The sequence below is a fragment of the Carlito syrichta genome, unplaced genomic scaffold (assembly GCF_000164805.1).
Source record: "Carlito syrichta isolate Samal-C Ts95f unplaced genomic scaffold, Tarsius_syrichta-2.0.1 Scaffold303721, whole genome shotgun sequence".
NCBI classification, from domain to species: Eukaryota; Metazoa; Chordata; class Mammalia; order Primates; family Tarsiidae; genus Carlito; species Carlito syrichta.
Window position 1 is genome coordinate 657,412 of NW_007247817.1, and position 22,517 is coordinate 679,928.

A 22,517-nucleotide genomic window follows, 5' to 3' on the forward strand; every position below is an offset into this window, starting at 1 on the left:
CTCACCGCTAACCTGAGGCACGTCTGGCTACTTTTACTGTTGCCACTGAAAGCAGATGCCCAGAGGGTTTCGGGCAATCGGAGGCCGTTTGAAACGCACCTGTTTTGTGTCTCCAGTGGCCAGAACCGAGCCACTTTGTTTCAGGGACGTAAAAAGTCTTCTCAGGCTTCGCGAAGATTTGTGTGCACGCACAATTGCCCCCCTCAAGAAATACAGCACATGCACGTGTGTGTGGAGAGTTCTTGCACCGCCCCAGAATGTGGGGCTTTGCTTGTTTTGTTTTCAAACGGAAGGAGAACGATGGAATGAACCTCCCTTTTGGTTGGCCACGTGGTTTCCCCCCATGGACGACGGAACAGCCACCAGGGAGCCCAGAGCTGGGCTTTGCATGGGACTTGTCATTTCTTACACGGCGGTCATCTGTCTTCACACCTATTCATTAAAGCTCTTCAAGCCAGCACAGGGCTAAAAGGGAAGCGCTGGATATTTTGTCCTGCGCTTAGAAGGTAATGCAGAGTTGACCCCGCTCTGCGCTGAGCTTTCATCGAATGGGCACACGCAGGATGGGGCCAGACTGGGCGAACTCTGGCTTGAAATTGGCGGGCGGGAGGAGGGCCTTTTGCAGGAACGAGGCCACCAAATGGCAGGGCAGGCCACGTGGCCACTAATCAGGCAGTGGGTGCGGTGGGGGTTGAACAGCCTTTCTGCCCGCGTGCTGCCCGCGAGGAGACAAACCCTATGCCATCACCCCAGCCAAGGTCACCACCTGTCGGCAGACAAGGCCACAGGGTCAACATCTAAAAGGCCTAACAAGCTCCTGTGACACTCCCAGGTCTCCAGATGGCACTAGGTGAACAGAGCTTCCTGGTTAACAGGGATTCTTCTGGAAAGAGAAGAGAAGCCACCTCTCGCGCGAGCACTGAGGTTGTGAGCTTTTTACTGCCTCTGATCCCCAACCGGGGAGCAGCTGCCAGGTCTTGTCTCCAACACCCTTTGCCCCATATTCTGAAGCCAGTGGCACTGCCCGGTCAGGTCAGTTTTGATGCACCCTGGCTACCAACCAACCAACCAACCGCCAAATATTTGGGTTCCAATGGAAGGTTTAGAGAGGAAAGATTTGAATGGGAGAGTTAATGTATTTTCTCATCAGTTCTGTCGTTCCTGATTCCATTCACCACTGGAAATAAAAAGCTGTTAAGCTGGATTCAGATAATGTTTAGAAAAATCTTCTTCTTCAATTTAAATTCCACGAGAAAAACTGGAGACAAGCTTAGAAAAGGCGTTATGACCTAGAACTCTCAACTCAGTCCCGTTACTGCACTTCCGATTGTTTGTGGGTTTCCTGCTGCACAGCTCCTGCCCATGGCCACAAGCTTTTCTCCCAACAGGTGGCTGCCCCCACTGACTCACCCCGTCGACACCCTACACCCCAGTAACTGGGTTCTCCAGCCACTCTCAGACCTGCTTCCTCCACCCCCACCCCCCCAGGGCAGGGCGCTGTACCTCCAGAGTGCAGGGGGAACATGCCAGCCAGTTCACTCTTTCCTTTACATTACATTCTGAGCCCGAGAAGACACTTGAATTCTCTGGAGAAGGCAATTAAAGGTGTTGAATATTGTCATAATTCTTAGCAGCTGCTTCAGAGCCTTGCTGGCTGTCCACCACCTTTGTCCAAGCAGTTGGGTGGCTGGCAGGCCCTCAGCCACCGCCAACCCTTCCCGTCACCTGCTGGCCCTGGATCTTGCCACCTCTTACCTCCAGCTCTTGCTGAATGCCCCGGGGCCCCTCGTAGGGCCTGGCTGCTCCACACCTCCACAGGGACACCCTGATAACCACGTATGGCGTCCTCATGCCAGCATGTCACAGCAGCTGCCTTGCCTATGACACTGACCTGCTTGGGCCTGCCCTGCCTACTGGTCTAGAACCTCAGACCTCCCTGACCAACTCCAACCTGAACCCCACCTGTCACATCCCTCTTTAGACCCACCCTTCCCTTCACTAACCTTCCAGACTAAGCCTTGTAATCCTAGTGGCTTAGACTGAGCCACTAAGAATAACCATAACACTGGCCAGTTACATGTCATCCACCAACTTCTCCCTAGGACTGTATCCCCCATTCTTTTTCGTTTAAAAATCTTGCTGCAGCCGGGCTCGGTGGCTCAGCCTGTAATCCCGTGCCTTTGGGAGGCTGAGGTGAGTGGATTGCCTGAGCCCGCAGGTTTGAGACCTGCCTGGGCAGCGAGACCTCATCTCTACAATAAATCAAAAAATCAGCTGGGCGTGGTAGTGCACGCCTGTAATTCCGGCTACTCGGAAGGCTGAGGCGGAAGGATCGCCGGAGCCCAGCAGGTCGAGGCTGCGGTGGCCGGGAGCGGCCACTGCACTCCAGTCTGGGCGACAGAGTGACTCCGACTCAAAAAAAAAAAAAAATCTTGTCGCCTTAAGCATGACCCTATAAAAGTCATTTTAAATAATCAGTTATGAATAAATACATTTGGAGACTGCATTAACATTGGCCAGGAATGTCCCAGCATAGATCATTTTTAATGCCGATGGTCGATGAGCAGCTTCGTAGAATCACTCACGAAAGGGATCAGAAGTGATCTGAAGCTGCATCAACTATTTAGCTAATAGGAATTGCCAAGCATAGGTGTTGACTGAGGCAGCTAATAAAACCAGGGGGAGGAAAGCACCAAGGATGGCTGATAAGGATTTTTAAAAACTAGCTTGGAGACGAAAAGGTACAAACAGACCTGGAGGAACCAACCACCGATTTCAAGGTGGCACAGTAAAAGCGATCCCTTCCATTTATGCAGACTCTGACGCTCAACGTGACTTCTACATTATCTGCCCCCGCCTGGGGGGATGACACCCCCATTTTGCGGTTACAAGTCTCACTCAACAGGGCCATGAACTTGATTCTTCCTGGGCTAAAAATAGGAGCCCCTTTGGCTACCCTGGTACCTACAAGATGGGGTTACACGTTTTACAGTCTTGCAGGATGGTTGTGACAGAACATATGTGAGACAGCTTTGAAAAGTACTTGACAAATGCAGTGTGCCATCAACCAGAAAGGCAGGTGTAGGAACGGTGGGGTTTGGTAGTTGGTATACAGAATGAGTCAGAAAATGGCCAAGCGAAGAACCATGTTTTAAAAAGACAAACCTATGCATCGTAGCCTTCTCTCAACTTTCCTGCACACTACTTTTTTTTTTTTTTTCAAAATGTAAATGGGGAGGATCCAATCTTACATTTTAAACGCTTCATTTCAGAGGTCAGCAAAATGTGGCCTGCTGGCCGTTTTCAGTTATCCAGAACAGTCATGCTTAGTTACCGACTGTCTACTATGGCTGCTTTGCTAACTTCAACAGAGACCGCATGGCCCTCGAAGCCCAAAGTATCTACTGTCCAGCCCTCTACAGTAAAGCCTGCAGGGCCCTGTTTTAATTGTGGGAAGCTATCAGGCGTCTCTCCATATGCACGCCAACAGCTATCCCCTTGTGCTTGGCTCATTTGTTTCAAAAAGGAAAGGAAGAAGGCATCCGAGGGAGGCACATTGAACTTTTTATTACTTTTTCAAAATCCAACTTCAGATAAATTTAGATGAGAACCTCAATTGCATTTGACACATTACACACTGGATTTCTATGACTAAAAAGCCCGTTGGAAAACAGCCTACGAAAACCAAGGTTGGGTCCAGGGTGGAAGGGCCCGCCAGGCAATCGGTGTCCTCCCGGCTCTGCCACCGATGCCCATGCTCAGCAGGGACCTGCGATTCAAGCCTGACAGTTGAAAAGACCAACGGAACTGTTTTCCCAGGGATGTCCTGTGTCCTTCAGAATGCCATGTTACTCCTTCCTTGCCTTAAGCTCTCACTTAGAACATCTGTAAGTTTCCAGTGACCTCAACTGATGAACTGGAGGGGACCCCCTCGCTATGCTCTCAATTATTAGCAAGGCTCATTCACCAAAACTTTGAAATAAGATTTTACAAGTTTATTTCCATTTCCTAACAGTGAAACAAATCTTAATTTTGTTTATTTTGTATTTGCAGACTTGTGTCTATAGCTCCAACAGGCATGTGAGATCAGACAGCTTTTGGAAGTGCTCACAGGAGGGAACTGGTTGCTCCTCGGATTACACATCTGCAGGTGCATATGCTTTCTGTTCCACCCTACCTGAAAGTCTAGTCTGTTTCGAGACACACTTCCAACTTTCATTGATTTCCACTTCTCTCTCACACCTTGATTGTTGAAATATCTCTTCCTAACTATATACCTTTGAAGAATATATAAAATACTAGTGAATACTGTGTCTTCAAACATCACCACTCCTGTTTATTACATGTTCTAATAAATCAACAGAATGAAGCACTAAGACAGACAACTCTAAACTTACAGCCCGGGTGGAACTGAGTGTACAGACCACAAAGAGGCTCCCCCAGAACCCCCATGGAAGCCCTCCGGGATGTAGCTTTTCCTAAACAAATTACATGCATATTCTTTCTTTTTCACATTCGTAAAAATTCAGCAAGTGTTTAATAATGTTTATTTGCAGACACTTGGCATAAGGTGGTTAGTAAACATTTAGGAAACAAAAGTTACATCACAAAATGAATACAATTTGTGAATAAACCCTAAATAAAATGACTTTTGGAAGAACTAGAATTTGCAGTTCATCCAACTTTATAAAGAGGTCCGTCTACATTCCGTGGAAAACATCCAAGCATACCCACTTCACTAGGTTCAGATATCACAACAGAATGGATTCCAGGAGTATCGGGTTTGACTTATGGGCAAACTCAGTACAATCCAGGAGCCCAACACGATATACACGATATAGTAAAGAACGTGTTACCATACCTCTAGCCATTACATTTCCACCGTATCCTGCCTGTGTTCTAGGATATATGGATAATGATGTAGTTAAGATTTTAGGAGAAGCATGCTTAAAGACGTACAAGGAAATTTTATCCTTAGTATTTGATAGTACTCAGAGTGTCAACTGATAAGTTGAACAAATAATGTTAACAAATGAAAGAAACACAGCATTAATGGAGTGGAAAAATCCTTCAATTAACTTAAATATTATTCTATACTTTCTATTCTACAACCAAGAGCCAGGGAGCTATAGTGATGTACATCTTCTAAAAGTCCCACCTATTTGTCCAGCCCCTCTGTGAAGCCATAAACCAATACAAGACCTTTTCTAGAGAATGTTTTAAGATGATATATATTCATATGAATGCTCTTAATGTATCCAGAAATTAGAAAACTATTTTTCACTGCAGATTCCAAATAACTCAAATAGAGGATTTAGTAAAATGATTTTGTACACCTGAAAGTATTTTAAATGGTTCACCCACACATTTTAAACACTTTACATCTTACCTGCAAGATTCGTATCATGAGAAAATTTCATTTTATTAAGACAAAAGCTTCCTGTCCAATTTACATTCCTATCAGATAGACTATGTGTTATGTTAAAAGTACTTTTGAATAAAAGTGGTAAGAGAACAAAAAAAGTACTTTGCATGTAGCTACAAAGTTATATAATATAAGCAACTAAATAATGACTTTTTAAATAAGATCTTAAAGGCAAGTGAGAAGGAAGAGAAAATGGAAGAACCAATGGGTTACATTTAGCATAACACTTTGGCTTGAAAGGGGGATTCACCTCCAGGTTCTGATCAAATTTCTGTCTGCTCACATCCATCATACTCAAGTGGTTAAAAAAAATCTTACTTTTCATTTTTTATATAGGACTTACACTCCACAGTATAGGATGTGGAGTCTGTCCATTTTTAGAAACATTTTGTAATGATTTTCATAATGTAAACATCTTATTTTACTATTAATGGCATGAGTTTCACATTAAGGTTTAAATACAGCTGTTTTGAGTCCTTCTAAAAATACCAATATACAGTATTGTTTCAGGCAGTCATTTGCATAGCAAACTATTAAACTAGAAAGTCAATGGTTCGAGGAAAACTTCACATTATGAATAGTTCCAGAAAAATGTATTCAAAATTAAAATAACTTCTCTTAGAAAACTAGCCTTTATTCGCTCAGCCAGTTGTAAGCTGACCATGCTACCCTTCCCCACTGTACACAGACCACCAGCCTGAGCTGTTTGTGCCACAACTTCATTCAAGGCTTGTCACTCCCTCTGTGACTGTACAGGGCAATCGAGATGTAAGCACGTTTGGGGAGTGTAAATGAGGGTCCCGTGTGTTAGAAAAGCGTAGTTGGCAGTACCTTTTGAAAATGGCATTCAGTACATTGCCTTTTAAATAGGTGTCTTCAAATTGCAAACACATCTATTTCCACAAAACAATTTGGTCAGTAAATTTTATTTGAACACTCTAAAGCAATAATGCTTTAGATGTTACTTAAGTGTCCCAGACAGGATTAACAAAATTAAATGTTTCTAAATTACAAATTCAGCTCCTGTAGGAGTCTCAGAAAATAAACAGAAGAAAACAACCCCCCTCCCAAAAGAAGTATGACACACATTTTGAGGAAACCCCAATGTTTCATGCAATGGTAGGCAAGATGTCAAAAGCCACCCAAAGTCACACATTTCTACACCAATCATCATCAGCAAGAAGTACTCCATAGTCAATCTGTACATCCAAATGCATCTGGGATCTACACCTACGTTACATTATTTAATGTTATATACATTTATCACCCACCCCCCTTGTTTTTAATAATTTCTTATGTAAAGCCTTCATTCAAACCCAAAAAGGATGTAAGACTAACTTGGGGGGAAAAAAAGATAATCACTTTAGACATTCAGTTAAAATGTAGTTTATCTAAATCTCAGAATGTTTAATAAAAACAAGTATCTTCTCCATTTAACACGTTGCTTTCTAACTGTACAGTAAATTGCATTGTAGATAGTACACCTCTATTTTCAAACTGTATCTTCTTTGGATGGAATTAAGATGTAACTGGATAGTTTCAGATAAATAAATGGGAAGCTGGTCCAACTAAGATGACAGCAGATATATTACATGCAGGATTTAATATTTTCTAATTCTCTCTTTAAAAAAAAAAAAGGATGCAGTTGGATTGGAAAAAAAAAAGTCAAAAAACCCAGATTCAATATATAAAAATGTCCCACAATAGGTCGACGATGGCAGTAAAAATAAGAGAAAAAAGTAATCTCTCTGGAACATCATTTTTCAGTAACGTAGAAACACTAAATGCCAGGAAGATTTCTATCGTGTAATTTTAGCATCCAAGTTTCCCTCTATTTATTTTATTGGAACAAATGCTTTAAATAAACTATTTGTCCTCTTCACTGAAGAGAGCTGGTCTATTTCATCTTTAATGAGCTAGTTTTTGGGAAGATTAGCCATGTGTTGTAGTAATGCCTACTGCATAAAATCCAAGCATTTGCTGTGAACAGTTGGAGAAAGCAGTCAGTAAGAACCTAGGATCAATGGAAATAGATGTTACTTTAAGCCATCCACGAAAGAGAGACCCACAAAGTACCCAGTGTTAAAGCCCAAATCTCTTCTCGCAGTTTTTTTTTTGCTGTCCAAGTTCCACCCCTATGAAAAAGAAATTGATCCAAAGTTCCAGGTTTTCTTGGGTCTCTAGTCAATTTTCACATTAGTATAGATTTTTCGGACAAAGGCACTTGTTCCCATGTAACCAATTGCTCCTGCAAAGATAAAATAAGATGTCTTAAAACAAATATGTATAGATCAGTAGGCATCATTTACAAACACTAAATGCTCTCTGCTCTGGAAAGTTTTCTTTTTCAAGACAAAGTCTTTATTCTCTCTGAACCTATGAACATTGTATCATTTGCTTTGCAAATCTCCTGCTACCATCATACACTAAGTCTGAGCTGATGCAATTTTTTAGAATCAGGTAACAATTATTTCTTGCATTACCAGTAACTATGGAATGAAAATACATCTCTTAGAAAGCACGAATAATCTGATAATGGCAAACATTTGTTAAATGAAAAAACCTATCTTCTTTGATTTCAGCATGTATTAATCTAAGTCATTAAAGCAATATCAACACATGTTCCCCAAACCTAACAATAAATAAGAAGTGATGGGATTCTCTCAGAAAGCACAGAGCATCACGGTCCAACAGCATCTGATGTTCTAGAGATGAGGCATATTCTGCTGGCTCTTTTCCATGTTTAAGCACAAAAGCCATGTGATTGGTAGAAAGAATGATGTATTTGAGGGAATAGACAAGAGAGCCCAGTAAGCAGATCAAGAGTTTTGAAATGCTGTTTTTGAATCATTAGCTCCAAATGAGGCTCCAAACTCCAGAAAGCAGAGATGTTGTTTTGTTAAATAAAGCATCCACCTCCTGTATCTAAAAGAGTGGCATGTGATAAGGTACCCAATAAATATTTGTTGAATGAATGAATGTACTGGGTAGTTCTTTTGTTTTTGTTTTTCTGAGTCAGAATTTCACTCTGTCAGTCAGGCTGGAGTGCAGTGGCATGCTCACAGACACCACAGCCTCGACCTGCAGGGCTCAGGCGATCCTTCTGCCTCAGCCTTCCAAGTAGCTGGAACCACAAGCACACGCCACCACACCCAGCTAATTTTTTGATTTATTGTAGAGGCAAGGTCTCACCATATTGCTCAGGCTGGTCTTGAACTCCTGGACTCAGGCAATCCTCTCAACTCTGCCTCTCAAAGTGTTGGGGTTACAGGTATAAGCCACTGTGCCCAGCCAAGTTCTTTAGTACAGATACTGAGGGCTCTTTAGAACAAAACAGCGGGTCATTGAACTGACAGAAAATTTTCCGCTGGACTTAGAAATTTACCACACAGCCCAATATTATTCAAAGTTTAAAAGTAAACCTTCCAGAAGAGTTATTAATGGTACACATACACAAATCCCTGTCACCTTTGAACCAACTTTTATTCACCCAACTGGTGAAGGAAAGGAAAGAAACAAGCCTCTAACCTGTCTTTCCTATCTATAAACTGTGTCCCAAGGTGACCAAATGGTTGACTAGAAGCATAGAAGCACAGGAGCATTCCAGCTAACAAATACAAAAAGAACAGTAGGATTAAAATTTTATAACCACTAGTGAATTATCTGAGCTAGGCAATAATTATCAATGGCTGCTAACCTCACAAAGAAAGAGAACCAGACATTATGTGCCCTGATAAAAGCTGACAGACAACCTGTTAAGTATTCTTGGGCACGTATTCTTGACTACAATGAAGCCTATAGATCCAACTACCCCTTTACGAAAACTGTGGGGAGGAGTGGGGTGAGGATAACACATGGAAAAACACGAAATGATGCCTCAGGGGTACAATCGGCAAAACCCAGAGTGTAGAAGACTCTACAGGACTAGTTTTTAAAATAAATTGCCAGGGAAGAGAAAGCAAACATCTATAGATTAAAAGGGCCTTAACAGACATTTTAACCAAGCGACGAATGGACCTTAATTGGATCAAGACAAAAAAACTGTATTAAAAGAGAAGTCGTCAAAGGTGGGGTTACTGAATAGGTCATCATATGAAGGAACTATACTTCTATATTTAGAGAGAGATTTATACTGAAATGTTTATAGTTCAAATGACGTAAGGGCTAAGATTCATGTCCGAATAAAAGAGGAGCAAAGTGGGAAGAGAGATAAAACAAGGCAGGCCACGAGTTGATAAAAGTCGATCCTAGTGTCGGACACATGGAGACTCACTATATACATTATTGTCCCTATTTCTGTAGAGATTTGGACGTTTCCCATTATTAAATATTAAAAATATAAAATAAGCCCACCAAAATGACAAGACAAAACTATTTTCCATTTATTTTTGCAATACAAAATAAATTTAGACATTCCTTTTATAATATGAAATAATGATATTACACATTAAAATACAGATAACACATTTTTAAATAATTACAGTATAATTCCTTACAGGGTAAGTCAAAACTCACTCAATTTTATAAAAAGAATCCTGGATTCTTAAAACATAAAAAGATTATAAAATTTTAATAAGCATAAAAAATTTAACTAGCATAACACAGTCCAATAACCAAATCCAATTTTCCAGACCTACAAAATATTGTTCCCTTTGGAGCAGAGATATGCTTAAAATCAAGACAGTATCAACCTAGAGAAACATTTTTCCTCATCTTATGAGTACCTTAAGAATAAACTTACAAAAATATGACTTTATATAAAGAGGATAGTGAGTGTGCTCTCTAGAAAAGTAAATATCTTAGGAATAGTAGAGCTGCACTTTTAGCTTATTTCCTTAAAACAAAAATGCTATGATCATAATATGCCACCTTTACATAGTCTTCTTTTTCTACATTTAAAAAGTCAAGTGTTTTTCTTTTAGTTACTGACTTAAGCATTTTAGCAACATGACCTGGTGGGCACGGAGAATGGTGTATGATGGTGATGTTCTCGTCAGCTCCAGTCGCAACAGCTTTTCCTGCCCCAAAATGAAGCACTGAGGCATTTAAACCCAGCAAAGAATAAATGCTGGGTCCTGCCAGAACAGCAGGGAACTGCAAACGCGCCAAGATTTTCGGGCAGCAAGATGAAATTTCCACAGAAAAAGCCCTCGAAACATTTAGCTAGAGCCACTCCATTTTCTTTATAAATGTCAAGACGTTACCTCTCTAGGTCTTCCTAAGATCATTTACAGAAAAAAGTCAAGTCAAGAAAAAAAGTGTCACCCTCTGCATAATTACCTAATTCTACACACCTCATTGAATACTGGTGATAATCAAGGAAGATCTCAGATAAAGAGGAGTCCAGAAAGCAATATTCTGAAGAAAGGATGGCCAATACCTAGGGAATCCCCTGACAGCCTAGAATACCCAGGCCTGGTCCCATGTGACCCAGTCTAGTTTCAGCCCTCAGGCCCCAGTCATCTTCCCCTGCAATCTGGTTAGCCAATTAATTATCACAGGGAACGGCTATCCCCGTACCGCTTTCCAGCCCCACCCCACCCCTGTTTGTGTGTGCACACACGATCACATACATGGTGTACAAGAACTGAACCGACTCTTCATGGAGAAACCAAGCAATCTTGGTACCCCAAAGGACATACCAGTACACAGTTTTTAACAAGATTATCATGCCTTCCTTATTCCAGTGCTCACCCTACAGCTACAGGTGGAATATCAAATACAGAAAGAAAAGCCAATGGCCAACCACAGAGGAGGAGGAGGGTGTGAATTATCTGCTCCTGGAAATGCCTCCAGTGATGAGTCCTTCCTATGAAATAATCAAGGAATCAGGCTCATTTCTTGAGTGCAACACTGAGTCAGAAAAAAAGTGTGCGACCTGTGCAAGTTTCCCCAAGGGTTCCTCCACTGGATTCAGTGTTGTGAGTGTGCTCTGAGGTGAAAACACAAGGTAGAAGCCCACGGATACTACACAGAAGCAGAGACGTTCCCAGAGCAGAAGGAAGCCCAAGGACCTCTGGCCTCACAGTGATAGCACCTGCCACCCATCTGGTGTCTGCCCACAAGCCAGCACAGGGCCCTCTCACAACCCTGGGAGGTGGGATGGCTTCTATTTTGCAAATGGGGAATGTTGGGGAAGAAAAGTAAAGTAAGTTGGCCACAGTAACATGGCTACTAAGAGGGGCTACCAGGATTCACGCCCAGGACAGACAGACCCCGGAAGTCCCAGCTTATTCCGCTTCCCACCATGTCTCTCCTATGCAACCGGTAACGGTCCTGGCACTTCACTGGCTGCTTTCCACAGTACTCCTCTCACCTACTCTCAACAGGCACCTGTTTCACAGGGGAGAACGAGACTGAGCGTGCCTAACTTGAGTTACAAGGCCACAAACAAGGTGAGCAGCAGCAAAGGCCAAACCCAGGGCCTCCGGGCCTTCACCACGCCCTTTCCACACATTACACTGTGTCCACTCTTTACTTGCTGGCCATTCCACACATTCCGGGGACTTGAGCACAGGGTGGCAACTATGACCTCTTCCCTCTCATAGGCAGGTGTGATGGACCCATGAAGCAGTGGTATTGTCCGCATTTGCAGAGGATTAGAGAGCTTGGAACTGGACCAAGGCGGAAAACATGTATGTGGCACAGCCAGAGCCTGGGCCCAGTCTGCAGATACCTAGGTATGTTTTCACAACCAATAACTGTGCTGTCTCCTGGACTCTGGCACCTCCATGAACAGGCTGACACACTTCCAAACAGAAATCATCCCAGCAACACCTTAACCTGCCAACATCTTGATCGCCGTCAAACCTAAACTTTAAAAATACCAATTCTCAAGTTGGGCGTCATGGTGCATGGTCCCGGCTACTTGAGAGGCTGAGGTGGGAGCATCGCCTGAGTCCAAAAGTTCAAGGCTATTGTGCACAATGATCATGCCTGTGAAGAGCCAATGCACTCTAGCCTGGGCAACATAGAAAGACCATGCCTCTTAAAAAAAAAAGGCAATTCCTAAATGAATGCGAAAGCAACTGTGGTAGGAAATTCTGTGCTACATAACTAGAATCGGTGTACATTAAGGAGGCAGCAAATTAAATTTGGGGGAAGACTCAAACGGACTGAAATCAGACTCAGGTTTACTTTGGGGTTCCTAATCAAACAGAGCACAGCTTCTTAATTTCCAATCACTGTTTTTTTCCTGATTCTGAGGAACTCAGATGTACTCATAATGTTTAAGGAGTTCTAGAACTTACCACACATTATCCCCAAGGCTGTGCTAAATACCGCCATATATCCAAAGTAAAATGATGTTTGAAATAAGCCATACATCCTGAAATAAAACAATACATATTATAGGTTCATTTGTATTTTCAACACAAGGCCTTACATTTTAGTACTTAAAGGACAAACTTAGTTTCCTAAATACAAAATGAGAACATGTCTCCACTTACTTCGTTTTGAAAAAATAGTAGTAAAAGGAATACATGTAAACATAGATTGCAGTTGATGCAGCAGAGAGAAAACTCGTCCATTGCCTGGGACCAAGAAAAAGAAAAGACAGTACTTGAATGAGTGGCACTGAAACAAAGATTTTAAAGCAAAGAATTTTATGAAAACGTCTTTAGAATTCTGTATACTTAAAAAACAATGCATGTACATGGGCTTAAATACATCAACAAGGAGACAGCCTAAGACCTGGCAGGGAAGATCCTGAATTCTGTCAGACTCTCTATTCTAAGTAAACTTAAATACACTATTTCCTTTTTCAGACCAAACTGTCCTTGTGTTCAAAATGGAGCGATGCTTCCTCATAAAGCTCTTTCCACATCAAGTATTCTTAACATGCAGTACCCCTCATTAATTAATTAATGTAAAAAATTTGATCCTCTAAAATCTTCATCAATTTTATAACTGAAGAAAACCCTGTATATTTCAAGTACCAATTACTCTCAAAGGAAAACTTATTTTACTCAGCCTGTAATCCCACGCCTTTGGGAGGCTGAGGTGAGTGGATTGCCTGAGCCCGCGGGTTCGAGACCCACCTGGGCAACTTGGTGAGACCTCACCTCTACAATAAATCAAAAACTAGCCGGGTGTGGTAGTGTGCGCCTGTAGTTCTAGCTACTTGGAAGGCTGAGGTGGAAGGATTGCTGGAGCCCAGCAGGTCAAGGCTGCGGTGGCCAGGAGCGACCATGGCACTCCCGTCTGGGCAACAGAGTGAGACTCCAACTTAAAACAATAAAATAAAATAAAATACTAGGGTCCCCTAGTCAGGCATGATGGCTCACGCCTGTAATCCTAGCACTTTGGGAGGCGGAGGTGAGAGGACTGCCTGAGGCCAGGGATTCGAGACCAGCCTGGGCAACTTGGTGAGACCTTGCCTCTACAATGAATCAAAAAATTAGCAGGGCGTGATGGCGCATGCCTGTAGTTCCAGCTACTTGGAAGACTGAGGCGGAAGGATCCCCTGAGTCCAGCAGGTGGGAGCTATGGTGGCTGTGAGCGTGCCACTGCACTCCAGCCTGGGTGATGGAGTGAGACCCCAACTCAAAAAATAAATGAAATAAAATATCACAGCATATAATAATATAAAACAAAATAAAATACTAGGGTCCTCCAAACTCCTTCCCACAGATGGGTACTTACCACCTGTAATCCTCTGCATTTAGCAGGAAATACGTGCACACGATGGTCACACAGACAGTGACGATGCACAGGATGACCAGCACCAGCATCATGAAGCCATAGACATAGTAGATCTTATAGGCCCAGAACGACGTGAAGATGAAATACCTAAGTAAAAGCAACAAGCACACGGCTGTCCGGTCTGCATTCACGGGGCTCGCGCTGCCCTCCTGCGTCTCCTTACGTCTGAGTTCTCATCCTGTTTCTTTCAGGTAACTCGCAACAGTTTCTCTTACCATTTCTTCATCTATTAAGTGCTCTAAAATTCTCTCAAAAACATTTTCTTAGATAATCTTTCAAAAATCACTTCTTCAGTAGGGCAAATTGAATAAATTAAAAACTTCAAGGAGTCAAATGTGGAAAAGAACAAATGAAACTAGATAAAAATCCATCTTTGTAAAATGAAGGCAATTCCCTCCTTCCTCCATTGTTTTGTAGCTATAACACCATTCAAGCAATGTATTTTGCATTTAGTAGAAATATACATCTGACAGAGCAACAATACCTCAAATGAGGAAAAGAAAGCCTAAAGAAGACTGCCTGTCTTCAAAGGACAGTGAGAGAAAGGGCGTGACAATTCTTCATTAGGAGCAAGACCCTTTGCTCTAAACCCGTTACCAAATCATCATTAACAGAGTCCTTTCGCCACTTTTCTTTTTGCTTACTCCCTTTGGTTTGTTAGTTCATTTATTCATCATTCATTCTCTCAACAAATGTTTACTGATCCCTCTGCACCTCAGGAAAGTAGTGAGTGAACGGAATAGTGAAGACGATGTCTCTCTGCTCCGGGGATGGGGACCTGGCGCACTGGGACGCTGCTGTCCCCAGCGTACCCAAGGCACAGCACACCTGGGGCATCTTCCCATTTGGGCTGGATGGGCCTTCTACGGGCAGGAGGGAAGAAGAATCAGGTAAAGCATGTGAAGGGTGAGAGGAGCTAGAATGTTCCAGGCACGGGAACAGCAGAGGCAAAGGTGAGCAAGCAATGACATTCCCTGCATTCTGAAAAACTCCAAGTGCTCCAGTTGGGCCAGAACTTTAAACGAGGAGGCAAGAATTCAGAGAGGACCGGAGACGTGAACAGAGCCAGTTCTCACATTGTGGAGACTCTCAGTGGCCACCGCATGAAGCCAAGACTTCACCTTGGCAAGAAGAAGGAGTCTTGAGCAAAGGAGTGATGTGACCAGACCAACATCTGAACAAGATCACTTGGGCCAGCAGGAGGGAGAGGGGGTATAAGGGTGGCCAAACAGAAGAGAAGGAGCAGAACCAGTAGAGACACTACCTAGCAGAACACAATGCCTGAGGAGGTAGGAAGAGGTGTAGTCCAGAGTACTGGGGACAGGTGGGAGGGGAAAAGGAGTCACAGGACAAGTCAGGGTGAGGACACAAAGCAGTGTCGACTGGAACTAAAGAAGGAGTTGCTGAACTGACTTCATTAAACCACAAGTCACAGCGACATACACTCCAATCCCTCTTGAAGAAACTAATGCCCACAGCAGACTTGGAGCTGGTAAGTGACAATGGGAGCTGGCCCACATCTACTGATGTCACAGTACTTGTTAGTAAAATTAGAGTAAATAATTATATTAAATGTTATAGCAACCAATAAATTATGAAAGCAAAAAGAATGTGTGGTTACTACAAAAATTATGTTGAATGTTTTGGAAAGATTCAATAAAATGTGTCCCTTAGAAAGTTATAAAATTAGGTGTATAAAACACTGGGGGATACACATACAACTCTAGAAGGATTTTGTACTTAGAATGCTTCAGACAGGACCCTGGGTTCTTCCTCCACTTTACTTTAGAAAGACTGGGTAACACAAAAGCTGCACTATGAATATCAAAGGAAAAATGAGGCAAACTCCAGTCAGTAAGTACAAATCAAAGACTGTGGTTCTAAATTTTAAAAAAACCAATCAGCAAAGGATGTACATTTTGTTGTTTCAAGGTAGAACATTATGCATATTTCTTTTTATAATTCCTTTACATGAGCCTTTACATGAGCCAATGTTTTTGGTTAACCAATTACCAAATCCCATCACGTCTGGTAAGGCAATTCCTACCATACAGGAGAGAGTTGGCAGTGGGACATCTGGAAATGTGTAAGGGTGATTTGAGTTGTCACAATGACTGGCATTTGGTAGGCAGGAGCCAAGGGTGTATGGACTGTAGCACCTGAGAAAGTTCCATACAAAGAACTGTCTTGCCTAAAATAACCACTCCCCTCAAGGGACATCGAGACAGAATTGAGAAAAGAAAGGCTTATATTTTGCAATGTTGACAAAGGATGCAGGTATGAAGTCTGGTAAGAGGGCCCAAAGTGGTATACCTCCCACCCCAAACACACACCGCTCCCCAGCACCCTGCAGGCCTCCACGAAAAGAACTGAGCAATAACGATGCATCAAAAGATGGCAGGCCCAGACTGCCTGGTAGGGAATCATTTACCTAGTTTCTTGGACCCTTGGAAATATTTTTTAAAATACAATAAAGGCCGGGCTCAGTGGCTCAGCCTATAATCCCGCACTTGGGGAGGCCGAGGTGAGTGGATTGCCTGAACCCGTGGGTTCAAAACCCGCCTGGGCAACTTGGCAAGACCTCATCTCCACAATAAATCAAAAATCAGCTGGGTGTGGTAGTGCACGCCTGTAAAATTTCAGCTACTCGAAAGGCTGAGGCGAAAGGATCGCTGGAGCTCAGCGGGTCGAGGCTGCAGTGGCTGGGAGCGGCCACTGCACTCCAGTCTGGGCATCGCAGTGAAACTCCAACTCAAAAAAACAAAACAATAACAAAAAATACAATAAAAACCTATAATGCCTCACATCAAGCATGTTAATGCTGTGATTGCTTTAGCTCCTGCTAGATGAGGGGGTAAAGAATAGAATACAACCAAGTATAAACTTCACCTTAGTATGTGAGAACAGAGCAACTACCTTTATATAACCTATGTAGACGCCTTTCTGGAAATCATGGAATTAACAGACTAACTCCTTTAGACACTTTCCTAGCTGATGATTCTATACGTAACCTAACTCCTAACCTCCCTTATTACAATCAAATCCCTCAAAATGTAAATACATTATCAAAACTTACATTTCAATAAAGATTGAGCCAAAAGGTAAAATTCCTCCCAGGCAAACAATAACTGCAGGCTCCATGAACCTGGAAAATATTAAAATTAAGAGTAAACTTTGAATATGTTTTTCATATTATATCATATAACTCCTGAAAATAGAAAGTAGATGCTTGATACTTAAAAAAAAAAAATCTCTAAAGGATAGATACAGACCAGTAAAAAGAAGTCAACATCAAGAGAAGCACAATGCATAGGGGAGTTCAAATCAGTCACAGGTTACAATCAATACTCTTCTCAGCATTAAGGGTTAAGACAAGCATTTGGGGGATATAAATTATAGCCACTGGCAAAACTCAAGAAAGACTCTAAGTGTTGACTCCTGTTCTACCCCACCTCAATAACGTCTGAGAACACTACAGGCATTACTCACAGGGGTCAAAGGGAAAGAAAGCACAATTCCTGAGACCCTCAGTTGAAGGAATGTTTCCCCAACTGTGGCCTTGCTGTCTCTTTGCTCTCTCTTTGGCTCTGTATTCCTTTAACTATGAGTTACACAATTCAGGTATTAGGAATTTTTATAAGACCAAAGAAAGAATAAAAAACAGATTCAAACAGCATTCATTCACTCAACAAATATTTGCTGACTGCAATCAATAATTATCTACCTGGATGCCTTCTCTTGCATCCTGCTTCACTTCCTGAAAGCACTGGCTCAAGTGTTCTCCCTCTAAAACCTTCCCTGAATCTCCCAGGAAAAGACAGGTCCTTCCCCTACTCTTCCATAGCTTCACGGCAGCACTTACCACACTCCTCTGTAACTGTCCAACCGCACGTGTGTGTGAGAGATACATCAGACCTCACTACATGATACACACAGGCAGGAAGAAGCTATTCATCTAGGTATTCCCACTGCCTAGCATTGAATCTGGCACAGAAAAGATACTAAACCAGTAACTTTGGGGGAATGAACAAACTAAAAAACTAGAAGAAAATCAAAGCATTCGAGGGCTGAAAAAATAACTTAAAAATCATTCAGGCTGGGTGCGGTGGCTCAGCCTGCAATCCCAGCACTTTGGGAGGCCCAGGCGAGAGGATTACCTGAGCCCGGGGATTCGAGACCAGCCTGGGCAACTTGGTGAGACCTCATCTCTACAACAAATCACAAAAACTATCTGGGCGTGGTGGCATGCATCTGTAGTTCCTGCTACTTGGAAAGCTGAGGCGGAAGGATTGCCTGAGCCCAGCAGGTCAACGTTGTGGTGGCCATGAGCCTAGGAGACAAGAGACTCCAACTCAAAAAAAAAAATCATTCAATCTAGTTGTCTTGCCTTGTTTTCTAGGAAGTCAAGATTCCCAGAAGTAAACAGTGATCCGCCCAAGCTGACACAGTCAATAAGAGCCAGACCTAGTATTCCGATTTAGGTCCTCATGTGATGATCATACCCCAAAATGAAGACATACACAAGTCTCCATGCAACTATCTCTGGTGAGGAAGGCCACCCCCGGACCTCCTTTTAACCCTAGCCTCCCTAGAAACAAGATGACCATGAGGATCCTGACAGGCACTAAAAGTTCAATTCCGATTTAGAAAAAAAAATTTTTTTTAAACAGACTACAAAAGTCCTAGCCAAAGGCTCTCATAAGCATTAATCTAAGGAAAGAACAGCTCACTCTCTTCTAGATGAGAGAGGCTACTTCATTCAGCCTCACTTCTGTAAGTGTCTAGATGCCTCCATGGCTAGAAAAGACAGCATCATCAGTATCTCGCTGTATAAGTACCTGAATATATGTTATATCTATAATGAGGCAAAATATCTAGGGCCAAAGACATGTGTATGTGAGCGTGTATGTCTCCTTATTCTGAATATACACCATCTACAATGCAGCTGCTCTTATAAGACAGAAAATGTAATAAATGTCCAGTAAGACTGCTCTATTTTTGTCTGCTATTAACAATTAGGAAAATAAAGAACAAATGCAGAGTAGCATAAAGCAGCACTAATGTTCAATTTACTAATTTTAAAAGAGAAAATATATCAGTTCACATTTTGTTCAAATTTGCATTGCAAAAATCTGAAACATAAAGATATCAATGGCATCTCATGTAATGTTCTAAATTTGAAAAAATAAAAGCCAACGCAAAATAAAGATCCACCCCAAACCACAATTTCCAAGCCAACTGGTCAAATGAACTACATACTTATGTTTACACTACGGCCACAGGGGCAACTCTTCAGCTGTTAAACAGCAGTATCTGTATCCTTTGTCAGGACTGACCTTGGATCATGGACGTTCCTCATGAACACATTCTGTGCATAAATGGTGACAGACATGTATCTGAGAGACTCTATACTATTCCACAGTGAAGATAAAAATATAAGTCAGTAAATTATAATTGGTATCACCGAATTCATCTCTCAATTAGTAGGATGCAGATGGCTATAAAAATGTATACTGTTTAGAATAATAAATTAGCTGAAAAGGTAGCAAGTATTTCAGGTTTTGCATATCTCAGTTATGATCTCTGTCATAACTAATGATCTGTCATCCCTGATGCTGTAGTGTAAAAGTAGCCATAAATAATATGTCAGCAAATGGGCATGGCTGAGTTCCAATAAAACTTTATTTACAAAAACAATCAGCAGGCCACATTGGGCCTGCAGGCTTAATAAAATTGCAGCTTTAGTTTCCAGTCACCTCTACATACTAGGGTATTATGAAAGCATCTGATTATTTGTATCTGACATGGCATTCAGAAAGTAAAGTAAGGATGTAATTTATTACTACTCCTAACAATGTATGTTAAAGGAAAAATTAAGATGAGCACATTGCTAAGCTCAAACTTGAGACTGTCATCCTCATAAACACATGTCAATTCTCAAGTTACACGTGCACAACAGCCTTAAAAACTGATACAGTGTGTGAAATAATCACATAAGATGTAGCATTCTCTTTACCATTTTTTCTCCGGTATAGGACGAGGCACAGCATTGACACGACAAGGAAAGTTGGGCTGACCTGACAGATTTCGGCCAAGTATTGTACCAACAAGATTTAGAGGAAGAATAACAAAAAAACAGATGCAACAAACGGCCACCTGTAAATTAAATAAAAACATGTGATTACTCAGAGAACAGTAACATTAATAAAAACAAAAGGGACACAAAAATTTAAACACAACTCGATCATAAAAGAAAATGTTTAAGTTCAATATGGGCGAAAATAGTGCAAGATACACACTAATCAAACTAGAAAAAAAGACTGTGCCTTAGAATATTTGAAATGAACAAAATACAAGCCTATCTGCTTGAGTTTCCCATTTTCCACACGGTCTCTATTACCACCCTTTTTCTCTTCTTTCACTTTCAGCTGCCATTTTTAAAAAAACAGATCTGTCCTGCATTTTTCATCATTATAGTCAACATATTTATTTGGCTATACTTTATTGAGATCATACTATGCACAGGAGCTTGGTATGTGCTATTTCCCTGTTTTACAGATGAAGAAATTGAGACTGATCACAAGCTAGCAGGGCCGCCTTCCACTTCCATGTGGGTCTGCCAGCCTCCAGGCCCAGCCAGGGTCTGGCCATGCTGTATGCCTTGGAATACCGCGGCAGGAGCAGATCTCCACCTATGCAGCATCACTCAAACAGTACCATGCTCTTCTGCCCATTGGTAGTTCAAAGTCTAAAATTACACAGAAGACCATATAGAGATTCGAGAACCAAAGTGAGCAGTTAAAAACTATTTGCTTTTGTGATTTTTTTCTTTGTAACATCTGGGTACACAAGGACACACACTCAGGCCACAGCTAGTTAAGATCACTTCACTCTGAACTTCCGTAAGCTGAAGTAGAACTGAGGCACCTCTAAGGTCTCTTCCAATCACACATTTGGGTTCTAATAAATAGAAAGGGAGAGAAAGGCTGAATGCAGCCTGTGGAGACACTGATTGGGAGAAATGGGGAGATATGAGAGAGAAAGCCCACGCTGGCTGCATGAGAAGGGAAGGCCTCTTCTGAAACAGTCTTGGTGAAAACTGTGTCTTCATTACATCCGTGTGTGTGTGTGTGTATGTGTGTGTGGTTCAACAAGCTAAAAGGTATCACTGACTTCCTTTGACATATAACTAATAAGTGTGTCTGAGTTACATGAGCTCAGTAATTCCATTTTAAGACCCGCCTTTGGGACTTAATGTTTTTGGGTCCAGGTTAGGCCTGTGAATATGAATTTACACTCATATATTATTATGTGAAATGTCAAAAATAAGCAAGTGCTTTAAAAGACATTTTAAATATCATAATATGTTGTGAATTAGACATATGTCTTATATATATGGGCGAGGGATAAACTCTGTTTTAGTTTTTGCTTTTGATTGCTTTCTTAATTACTGTAAGACTTGTAAGCCTTAACACTTTGTAATAAAGTTCTAGACATTTCCCCCTAATTTGCTAGAACTCTAATTTCAAATAAGAATTGAGGCCAGGCACAGTGGCTCAAGCCTATAATCCCAGCACTTTGGGAGGCCAAGGCGAGTGGACTGCCTGAGCAAGTAGGTTCCAGACCAGGCTGGGCAATATGGTGAGACTGCGTCTCTACAATAAATCAAAAATTAGCCAGGCATGGTAGCACGCGCCTGTAGTTCCAGCTACTTGGAAGGCTGAGGCAGAAGGATCACCAGAGCCCAGCAGGTCGAGGCTGTGGTGGCCGGGAGCGTGCCACTGTACTGCATGCAGCCTGGGCAACGGAGTGAGACTCCAACTCAAAAAAAAAAAAAAAAAATTGAAGAGAAGCTGAAGAAAGCATTCCTACATAGAATCACATGGTCTATAAGAATGGCTTTCAAACTGTTCCACAGAGCTCTCAGGTCCTGCTGAAGAGCTTCAGTAATTCCATAAGCACTTAATTTGAATATCCTGTCAAAAAATAGTCTTTAAAAAAATAAATAAAAATAAAAAAGAATCTTTTAAAAGATACTTGGACAGGTGCAGTGGCTCACGCCTATAATCCCAGCACTTTGGGAGGCCAAGGCAGGAGGACTGTTTGAGCCCAGGAGTTCAAGACCAGCCCGGGCAGCACAATGAGACCTCATCTTTACAAAAAGTCAAAAACTAGCCGGGCATGGTGATGCACATTGATAGTCCCAGCTACTTGGGAGGCTGAAGTGTGAGGATCACCTGAGCCCAGGAGGTTGAGTTTACAGTGAGCTAGAATTATGCCACTCACTCCAGTCTGGGTGAAAGAGTGAGATCCTGACTCAAACTAAATAAAAAAGTAAAAATAACATTAACTATAATAAAAAACGCACAGAGTCAAATGAGTTCTGTAC

The 22,517-nt window shown here is 42.0% G+C and overlaps 1 protein-coding gene across 1 annotated transcript in view; it reads right to left on the reverse strand.

The window, feature by feature from the left end:
- Nucleotides 1-4,315: 4,315 nt before the first annotated feature.
- The window catches only part of TM9SF3 (transmembrane 9 superfamily member 3), a 38,519-nt gene continuing 20,317 nt past the window's right edge, over nt 4,316-22,517 (reverse strand). Inside the window, exons 5-10 of the mRNA XM_008059108.1 lie at nt 20,145-20,284; nt 17,205-17,273; nt 14,069-14,215; nt 12,874-12,957; nt 12,676-12,752; nt 4,316-7,673 (exon numbers count right to left, since the gene is read on the reverse strand). Of these exons, the coding sequence (XP_008057299.1) occupies nt 7,606-7,673; nt 12,676-12,752; nt 12,874-12,957; nt 14,069-14,215; nt 17,205-17,273; nt 20,145-20,284 (585 nt within the window). The 3' untranslated portion in view covers nt 4,316-7,605. The remainder of the gene's footprint in view (nt 7,674-12,675; nt 12,753-12,873; nt 12,958-14,068; nt 14,216-17,204; nt 17,274-20,144; nt 20,285-22,517) is intronic.